The sequence below is a fragment of the Capsicum annuum genome, chromosome 4, assembly GCF_002878395.1.
Source record: "Capsicum annuum cultivar UCD-10X-F1 chromosome 4, UCD10Xv1.1, whole genome shotgun sequence".
Taxonomy (NCBI): Eukaryota; Viridiplantae; Streptophyta; class Magnoliopsida; order Solanales; family Solanaceae; genus Capsicum; species Capsicum annuum.
Genome location: NC_061114.1, coordinates 228,353,268 through 228,364,391, shown reverse-complemented (window position 1 = coordinate 228,364,391; position 11,124 = coordinate 228,353,268). Strand labels below are relative to the sequence as shown.

The window sequence follows — 11,124 nt, the reverse complement described above, 5'->3', positions numbered from 1 at the left end:
TTTTACAGATAGTTATAAAGAGGGTAGAATGCATGTAGACTTTCAGGTCAAAAAAAGTTCCTAGCTAATTATTTATCAACCTCTAGTATAGTGAGACAAACATAGCAGGAATTTCTATAAAAGCTTTTCAGAAAATTTTATAATAACTGAATTAATTCATTACTTTTTGTTCTCTGTTCATGCATGTCAAATATCCACATAAGAAAACAATGAAAAAGGACTCCAAAAAGCGACATGAAACAAAGCGTGCATGCATGCACGAGCTCATGATTATTGCATTTCAAGGGACAAAATAATTGCACATTTAATTAATTAATTAATTAGTAAAGATCGATTAATCGAATAATTTGGTAACATAACTAATTAATGCATGTACATGTCCCGGTAATGAAACTACACAATGTTTAAAGCTTATAATTGGATTATCTTGAAATGGATATTGACATGGACAAAACATCAAATCTTTTTATCTATTAGTTTAATTATTTATGTTTATTATTAAAATATGTCAAGAAGTCAAACTTGAAATTTCCTTTTCAAATAGAAACCCAATTGTTTGACTTTGCAAAGTTTTTTTTTAAACATGATTAGACTAGTATATATTAAAACAGTGGAGGAGGTACCCGAAGACATTATTACAAACACAACCGTTAGAAGTTCTAGGTGCAGGACTACTGCATTACAAAATATAGGATGACAGAAACCTGAGGAAGTGTGATGAGGCTTGCCAACGCTAAATTTTTTTCTATCTATGTCCTAGAGTGTAAATAAGTACGAAGGAGGAGCTTCAAACCAAAACGTGATGTCACTTTACATAATTGATGCGCCAAGACTTTGCAAAGGTTAATAAGGCAAAACTAAAAAGAAGTTTTAAGTTTGATATATAAATGCCAAAACCATGCATTTCTCCACCTAACATTAACCTTCAAATTCTTATATTGACAATTTTATCAACTTAATTGCTTAAAATAAAACAATAATTGGAAAGTTTTGTTCCATCCCTAAACAATGATTGGGGGCTAATTAATTAGACTTTAAATAGCTCCTTAATAGTTCTCATTAATTATTAATTATTATCATCTCTGCTTCTCTGGTTGTCAAAATATAGAAAATATGATATGTATCATAAGATGGGAGCAAACTAAAAAACAATTAGCGGAAACTAAGGTAAAATGAATTGCTTATTTTTAAGGTTCAGACAATTCAAGAATGTTGAATGGTTAGTTGAATTTTCAATAAATTAAAATGGTATGAACATACATTGTTTGCTAAATAATTGAGAAAATATTCTCTATTGCGTGCAACTTTAGTCAGATCGTGCTAAAATAAACAGATTGCAAAGAAAGAGCATATTTTCTTTCTGAACTTAAAGGTATTTATGCATCCCATGAGAATCAAATCCACATATATTAAGAAATCTAAAAAAAAAATTAAAATGTGCCTAACTGATATTGAAAGAACGAGAAAAATTATGGGCTCATAATGAACAATGGAGATCATTGACTTGATAAAATTTTATGAAACTTTTATTTTTCCCTACAACAACAACTATAATAAGTAACTAAATAAATAAGTGAATATTTCTAAAGGGGAATTTAGAATTTGTAGAATATATGTTCACTATTAAGAGGGGAAGGAAACAATGCATAAAGTGAGAATTGAGGTGAATAACTCAAACAAATGCACCACTTAAACTTTTTTGTAGTATGAGTGTCCGCAGATAATACTTCACTAATGTTAAAAAATATATACATAAAATATCTAATTTTACGAAGAGACCACTGATTCAAGTGACCTTTTTTTTTCACATAATAATAAAGAAGATCCAATTAATAGATATGCAAAATGTGATTCATATTCATACATAATTTTGCACTTCTCCACGACTGACTGATAATATAATATATAAGTATTATGCATCCTAATAAAACATTGGGTTAAAGCAATCAAGTAAGCATAAGTTACGTAGCTAGAAATATCCAAAATTTATTTTTCAAAAGTAATTCCAAGCATGTCTGCCAAATATGATCCAAAAGCAAAATAACTGCTGATGATGTTAGAACGACAACATATGGTGTTGACTAATAAATTCTTAAAATATTCTTCTAAAAGTCAATTTTGCATTAAGAAGTGTTTTACCAATATTATTCTTAACAACCACTGCTAGCAATTAATTTATAATTTAAACCATTATTACTTGCCTAATTACATGTGTAGAGTAATACTTGGTATATATCATTATTACCCCCAGGAATAACAGTATATAAAGGACATCCCCATAGCCTTTTCTCACAACACCACAAATACCACACATCATAATACATTCTCCTTAAAGCTCTCTTCTTCCCCTTTGCAGTTTTTTGTATTTACTTTGTCCTATAACCAAACAAAAGAAAAGAAAATCAAAGCTAATGGCCACTAAAACAAATCTTGTTTTCAACATTCTTTGGCAGCTGCCTTTCATGTTTATGCTACTATCATGTCATCATGACATGAACTTGGCTTATGCTGCAGGTGGTGGCAAGTGGGATCTACTTATGTCCAACATTGGCATCTCAGCCATGCACATGCAACTCCTCAACAACGATAGAGTTGTCATGTACGATCGTACTGACTTTGGTGCATCCAACATCTCCTTGCCCGATGGCAAATGTCGTAACAACCCTAATGACCTAGCCTTGAAAGTCGATTGCACTGCCCACTCTGTTGAATACGACGTGTCCACTAACTCGATACGACCCCTCATGGTCCAGACGGATGTGTGGTGCTCCTCAGGCTCTGCTACATCTGATGGTACTTTGGTCCAAACTGGTGGATTCAACGATGGTAAAGTTATGGTGAGGAATTTCAAACCATGTGCCACTTGTGACTGGCAGGAATTAGGTAATGGCCTAATTCAAAGTCGATGGTATTCAGCCAATCATCTTCTTCCTGATGGAAGGCAAATTATCGTAGGTGGACGTGATGCTTTTAACTACGAGTTTTATCCAAAGACTGCCTCAACCAACAACGTATTTAGTCTGCCCTTTCTTCAGCAGACTAATGTTCCTAGGGAGGAAAACAATCTATACCCCTTTGTTTTTCTCAATGTGGATGGGAATTTATTCATTTTCGCCAATGATCGAGCTATCTTGCTCGATTACACGACAAACACGGTAGTGAAAACGTACCCGCAAATACCTGGTGGCAATCCAAGAAATTATCCAAGTACGGGCTCTGCAGTTCTTCTTCCCTTAAAGAACTTGCGGTCAGAAAAAGTTGAAGCTGAGGTTTTGGTGTGTGGTGGAGCCCCAAAAGGCTCATACCCAAGAGCAGCAAAAGGTGACTTTGTGGGTGCGTTAAACACATGCGGGCGAATTACAATTACGGACCCGAATCCACAATGGACCATGGAGACCATGCCACTACCTCGAACAATGGGTGACATGGTAATTTTACCCGACGGTAACGTCTTGATCATCAATGGAGCCGCCTCGGGCACTGCTGGATGGCAAATTGCTAGGAACCCGGTGTTGAGTCCAGTGATTTACCGACCTGATAACCCATCTGGTTCTAGATTCGAGGTACAAAACCCGAATACCACACCAAGAATGTATCATTCAACGGCAGTTCTGCTCCGAGATGGTCGTGTTCTTGTTGGTGGTAGCAATCCAAATGAGCTCTACAATTTCACTGGAGTTCTTTTCCCGACAGATTTAAGTTTGGAGGCATTCTCACCGTCCTACTTGGATTCGCAATCTACTAATCTACGACCGCAAATCATTTCTCCCGATTCCCATCTTAAATACGCATACGGGCAACGTGTTGACATCCAATTTACTTCCTCTGGATTACTAAATCGAGATTTGATTAAAGTAACAATGATTGCACCTGGTTTTAACACACATTCGAATACTATGAATCAAAGAATGTTGGTACTTCCAAGAGGAATTGTAAGACAAGTTGGAAAATCAGTGTATGAAGTGAGCTGTGCATTTCCAAAATCAGGTAAATTAGCACCACCTGGTTACTATCTTCTATTTGTGGTTCATCAGGACATACCAAGTGAGGGAATTTGGGTCAGGGTCAATTAATTAACCACATTTGACTCTACAAATTATATTTTTTTTCAGAATTTACTTTTACTTCCAACCAATTGTGTATGTGAAGACTTGTTTTGTTATTTACAATTTGGAATTTTTATAACATATGGTCAGAGTGAAATATCCTTTTCTTATTTTTGGATGATTTGTAGGCAGACAATTACTGGCTTCTATTGTACTTCCTCCTTTCGATTTTTACTTTTAAAATGTATTTTTTCATCATATTAATATGAAAAAAAATTGCAACTTAATTATGATCAAATTAATATTATTTTCTTTATGATAATTATGTTATGTATCCTAAGTTCCTAACCGTATGTAGTAGTCATCCTATTCCGCTTGGTTAACAATTTAAATAAATGATTATCACAAGTTCATAATTGTATTAACGTTTTCTCTGGCTCTCAAGTATTCCCGTGTTAATTTTTACTTGTCACATTTCCCTTTTCAAAGGTCAAACTAAATATACTTTGATCAACATTTTAAGATATATATTTTTTCATCTGAGAAGGATTGTCAAATTAAAACAATAAATTAATATAATTCAATTTAGCTTTTAAAATTAATTAAGTTGACTCTCGTAAAACGAAAAATGACCAGAAAAAGACGAACGAAAGGAGCATTATTATTTTTTAAGTTTTTTTTTAAGAATTAAATAGAAACAAAGTCAAAATCACGTTTAAAATATTATATATGTATATCCAACTATATATACTATTTCCTTGCATGCTTAATTGTCCTGTCGTGATGAAAACTAACACCCACGATTCAGACGTGCACCGGAAAATTACATTATTGATATATGATTCAATTTTTTTTTAATGTACATAATGTAGTTTTGATTGATGAAATCCGGGGGGTGAATGATAAACTAGAGGTGTGGAGACAGACCCTTGAGTCTAATAGGTTCAGGTTGAGCAGAAGCAAGAAAGAGTATTTGGAATGCAAGTTTAATGACATGAGGCAGGAGAACGACGTGGTAGTAAGGTTGGATTCCCAGGAGGTGTGTAAGAGGGATAATTTCAAGTATTTCGGGTCCTTGATTCAGGGGAACGGTGAGATTGACGAGGATGTCTCCCACCGTATTGGGGCGGGATGGATGAAGTGGAAGCTCGCCTCGGGGGTGTTGTGTGATAAAAAGGTGTCGCCCAAGCTTAAAGGCAAATTCTATAAGGTGACAGTCCGTCCGGCCATGTTGTTTGGAGCAGAGTGTTGGCCAGTCAAAAACTCACATTCAAAAATTAAAGGTGGCGGAAATGCGGATGTTGCGTTGGATGTGTGGGCTTACTAGGGGTGATAGAGTTCAGAATGAGACCATTCGGGAAAAAGTTGGAGTGGCTTCGGTGGAGGACAAGATGCGGGAAGTTCGATTGGGATGGTTCGGGCACGTGATGATGAGGGGCACGGATGCCCCGGTTCGTAGGTGTGAAAGGCTTGCGTTGGATGGCTTCAGGCGGGGTAGGGGTAGGCCGAAGTAATACTGCAGAGAGGTAATTAGGCGGGACATGGAGCAGTTACAGCTCACTGAGGATATGACCCTAGATAGAAAGATCTGGAGGATGCGAATTAGGATAGAAGGCTAGTGCCAGTTTGGGGTCGTTGGGGTAGGGCTTTACTTGGTGAGTGTATTATTCTTGTTATGCCACCTTGTTGCATGCTTTATTACGATTTTTTTTACTATTATTTGTTTATTATTCATTATGAGTGGCGTATTTATGTCTTCTCATCTTGTTCCGTGCTTTATTACTGATTTGGTTATTATCTCGTGTATTGAGCCGGGAGTCTATCGGAAACAGCCTTGCTATTTCTTCGAAGATAGTGGTATGGACTGCGTACATCTTACCCTCCCCAGACCCCACTATATGGGAATACACTGAATTTGTTGTTGTTGTTGTTTTATATATAATAATTGTTGAACCCCATCAACTAGTTTGTGCGTACACTTTTAAACCCCTCAATAGAAATTTTAGTTCCTTCACTACATGCACCCATAAACTAAGGGATGGACTTGGCTAAAGGTAGGATTGGGCCATCATTTTGCACACCTATGGGATGGACTGGGCTATTGAACTCCATCTAGAATTGGGCTGGGCTGGCTAACCAATCTGCTAATAGACAAGAAGTTGCAAGAGAATTGATAAACCTGTATGCTAAGAAGAGTTGCTATGGTCACAACTAGGGGTGTAAGATAGGGCTGCTTGGGCTGAATTTTGGCATGCTAAAATAGCCTTAGTAAATGAGCAGGTTAAATAATTGAATAATTAAATGGATGATTTATTGAACCGTCAAAAAATTACTTAGACTGAAATGAGTTAAAAAAAACGAGTCAAAATGAACTAATCAATAACCAGCCCAAACGTGGACGAGTTATGTTTTCATGATTTAATTTTGTCACCAATAACAACACCTCACAAGGATTCATAAGAAGGTACACTAATGTATTCATCTCTACTTAATACTAGCAAGCATTTGAATTATAAATATAGGCAAAAAACTAATAATAAGGGAATTACAAAAATTATTAGGGTGTTAAATTTCTAGAATTTAAAATTTATGAGTTAATAATTTTTTAATCTCTCTAGTAATACAGTAAAATCTATTTACAAGAGGGTGATCCAATAATTCACGTATAACCCTATCGTAAACTTATCTTTATCTTATTTATACACAATATAATTTTCCAATAAAATGATTCAATTAACTCTTTAATTCCTTTTCAACATAAAAGATCACCTGGCTGGTAACATCAGTGTAAGGACAATGCGTGCTCCACATTACTTTGATACCAAAGATTTGTTTCACACAACATATATATTATTACAAATATAACAATATCTTTGACCAATATTGTCTCTCTCCCTACTACAACAATAAACAAGATATTCAGTATACTCTCACAAAATAAGGTATAAGGTATGAGAAGGGTAGAGTGTATGCAGAGGTAGAGGCGGAGCCAGGATTTCTGGTGGTTCAAAATCTGAAGGAAAACTCACTAAAGGTGGTTCAACATCTATAATATATACATATAAATCATTTTAATCATGTATTAATAATATTATTTTCCGTCGAAGGGGGTTCGTCCGAACCCTCCTTTACTAGGCTAGCTCCGCCTCTATATAGAACTTACCTTTACCTCATAAGTAGAGAGACTGTCTCCAATGGACCTTCGTCTCAAGACAAAAATAGTCTAGAAAACAAGCAATGATAAAGGACAAGAAATAACGAACAATATCTCTCCCTGATAAACAATACTACTAAACTTAATTCCCTTGTATTCAAATACAATTACATCTTCTCCACCTTGATAGTATATATAAAGGACATATCGACCTAAATTTATAGCTTATAGTACATAGAGGCAATGAAAACTAGAATAACAATTATCCCTTTCTTGATTCAACTTGCTCAACTACTTCTCCTTCTTCTACTACCATGTCACCGGTACACGGCTTACGCCGCCGGTGGCACGTGGGACCTACTTATGTCCAACATCGGCATTTCAGCCATGCACATGCAACTCCTCAACAATGATAGAGTCATCATGTACGATCGTACTGACTTTGGTGCATCCAACATATCTTTGCCTGATGGCAAATGTCGTAACAACCCTAATGACCTCACCTTGAAAGTTGATTGTACTGCCCACTCTGTTGAATACGATGTGTCCACCAACTCAGTACGACCCCTCATGGTCCAGACAGATGTTTGGTGCTCCTCTGGCTCTGCGACGTCCGATGGTTCGTTGGTTCAGACTGGTGGATTCAACGATGGTGAAAATTTTGTTAGGGTTTTTAAACCATGCAGTGGAAAGACCAGCACATGTGACTGGAAAGAAATTGGAAGTGCACTAATACAAAGTAGATGGTATGCCACTAATCATTTGTTGCCTGATGGAAGACAAATTATCGTAGGTGGTCGTGATGCTTTTAACTATGAGTTTTATCCCAAGACTGCTTCAACCAACAACCTATTTGGTCTGCCATTTCTTCAGCAGACTAATGATCCTAGAGAGGAAAACAATCTTTACCCCTTTGTTTTTCTTAATGTGGATGGAAATCTATTCATTTTCGCGAACAATCGAGCTGTACTACTCGATTACATGACAAATACGATAGTGAAAACGTATCCACAAATAACCGGTGGTGACCCGAGAAATTATCCAAGTACGGGTTCTGCAGTTCTTCTTCCGTTAAACATGCAACAGGAAACTATTCGGGCTGAGGTTTTGGTTTGTGGGGGAACGAAAAAGGGTTCATACCTTAGAGCACAAAGAGGTAAATTTTTAGGTGCATTAAATACTTGCGGGCGGATTACAATAACCGACCCGAATCCAAAATGGATCATGGAGACCATGCCAGTAGCTCGAACAATGGGCGATATGGTAATTCTACCAAACGGTGACGTTTTGATTGTGAATGGTGCGGGTGCGGGCACGGCTGGATGGGAACTTGGTAGGAGCCCCGTCTTGAGTCCGGTGATTTACCGTCCTGATGACTCATTGGGTTCAAGATTCGAGGTTCAAAACCCTGGTACCATACCAAGAATGTATCACTCAACAACTGTTTTACTTCGAGATGGTCGAGTTTTGGTTGGTGGTAGTAATCCACATGGGTTTTACAACTTTACGGGAGTTCTATTTCCAACAGAGTTAAGTTTGGAGGCATTTTCACCGTCATATTTGGATTCAAGATCCGCGAATTCACGTCCGCGGATTATTTCACCCGCTTCCCAACGTAAAGTTAAATACGGTGAACGGATCGATATTCGATTTACTATACGTGGATCGATAAAGAGAGATTTGGTCAAGGTGACAATGGTTGCACCTGCATTTAACACACATTCAAATACTATGAATCAAAGAATGCTAACCCTTTCAGGTGGAAAAGTAACAGGAGTTGGAATATCAACTTATAAAATCAATTCGATTTTTCCAAATTCGAAGAATTTAGCACCACCAGGTTACTATATGTTATTTGTGGTTCATCAAGATATACCAAGTGAAGGAATTTGGATCAGGATTCAGTAACATGGTTGGAAAAACGCTCTAAATGCATGACGGTAAAAGTAGTTATCATGTGAGCAGAATGTCATGGAATGTCGTGGTTTAAATTGTCAAAACAATCAGTGCATCGGCATGCTCTTTTTATTAAAATAACTATAAAAAGAAATACTATTATTATTAAAAAAACTAAAAAGAAATATTATTATTATTATTAAAAAAAACTAGTATTATTACTAGGTGTGATGGAAACTTCTTTTCTTGGGAGCTAGCTAGGTTGTTGTAAGCATGATAATGAATTCAATTCTTTTGTATTGATTATTGAATAAATTTTGCAGTCCTATTACAATAGTGAAAGGCTTGTGTTGATCTATAACTATCCTTTTTCTTTTAAAATATGTCAAAACTCTGACTAATTAATTAAGGGGAAGATTATATGGTGATTGTCACATCACAATCTATGTGGTGGCATGGAATTTTATAAGAGTTTGTTTGTGCGTGAAGAGCATTTATAGTCTCCCCCTGTTGATCATTATTTTTTCTCTCCGTTTTGAGAGGCGACTAATTTGTATAAAAACACTTCATACCCGGGGCTCGTATGTGTACTATGTTAATTTATTGAACCATATAAATGTCACATTTATCTATAGATAAATATGAAGAAAATTGTAAATATACAATCTCCATTGACCAATTCTTTTCATTTGCTAAATCAAATTTGACCTTTATTAGATCATATTATGGGTTACAAAGAGGTGGCATGTGTCATAAATCAGACCAATTCTTACTCGTTTTCCCCTAAACAAAGATGTGTCAATTTCCTTTTTCTTTTTCTGTTTTTGCTATACTTTTGACAAAATTGTACGTCAATAATTCTATCGAAAATAAATTACTAAGATAAACTCAAACTGAACATTCCATTGAACAATTAAGTAAATTGCGTCATAACAAAGAATATTGAACAAAGAATGATTCAAAAATGATTGTTTTTTTTTCTAGGAGGAAAACTATATCATTTTCCAATGTCTTATTTTATAGCATTAGGAAGCACAATTTGCTTTCTACAGCTCAAAGTTTATTTATTTCATTTAAGTTAATTTCCATATGAAATGGTCATCTAGATCAACTAGAATTAATGTGCAATATATTCTATTGGCGTATTTGACTAGAAATCGAAAAGGTGTGTTTGAATTTGAAGTTAAATTTGTCTTAAACTTTAACTTCACTTGGAAAAAGGTGTGTGTAAAAGTTGAAGATTTGGGAGCAAATACAGCTACTTCAATATTTTATTTGTATTCATATCACTACCTGAAATTGTTTTCAATAGACCCCGAGCTCAGGACAGATATGATATAACAGTATAACAAAAAAAAAATATATAAAAGTATACAACAAACTACTAGCTAATACAGGATACAGGAAACAAGACAACCACAAGATAATACTATGAACTATCTATTCGAAATCACATATATCACCAAAACACCACGAACAAGCAACTCCAAATGCAGACAAAGCACTTTTCCTTACAATTACGAACGAACTCCTACTCACCAATCCTCTACCCTAATCCGCATCCTCCACACCTTCCTATCAAGGGTCATGTCCTCCGTAGGAAGTTCTCACGTTTCTCTTCTTGTTCTGCCTACTACTAAAACTAAAACTGTAATGCCAAGTTTGGTTCAAGTCCTTCAGCTAACCATTGACCTTAGATGCATCTGTGTATGTTACTACTGTCACAAGTCACAATTTCCCCTACTGCGATTACTTACATTCATTCTCCTGATCCCAGTTCTGATAGAAAATTGTACAAATGAATGAGAGAGAGATGTTCAAGCATATACTATAGGGTACTATCTTTGGATCAATTTAACCATCTCACTTTTCAATCTGGTAGTCGTAAATATATTCTGTCGAGTATATTACATCAACGCAGTTCAAAAGCACAAAGATATGGAACATAGAAGAACAACAAAAAAATGAAGCACAGCAATAAGTTACACTGGCAAAGCAATACAGAAGAAAATATTAGTGTGTCGACGA

At 35.8% G+C, this 11,124-nt stretch overlaps 2 protein-coding genes across 2 annotated transcripts; both read left to right on the top strand.

The window, feature by feature from the left end:
• The first annotated feature begins 2,223 nt into the window (after positions 1–2,223).
• Positions 2,224–4,195, top strand: LOC107869402 (aldehyde oxidase GLOX-like). Its single transcript, XM_016715934.2, has one exon. The coding sequence runs from the start codon at positions 2,412–2,414 to the stop codon at positions 4,071–4,073; it is 1,662 nt and encodes a 553-aa protein (XP_016571420.1). The 5' UTR covers positions 2,224–2,411; the 3' UTR covers positions 4,074–4,195.
• A 3,248-nt stretch (positions 4,196–7,443) lies between these two features.
• On the top strand, positions 7,444–9,446 carry LOC107868540 (aldehyde oxidase GLOX1-like). Its single transcript, XM_016715236.2, has one exon. It carries the CDS (start codon positions 7,444–7,446, stop codon positions 9,106–9,108), a length of 1,665 nt encoding a protein of 554 aa, XP_016570722.1. The 3' UTR covers positions 9,109–9,446.
• The last annotated feature ends 1,678 nt before the right edge of the window (positions 9,447–11,124 follow it).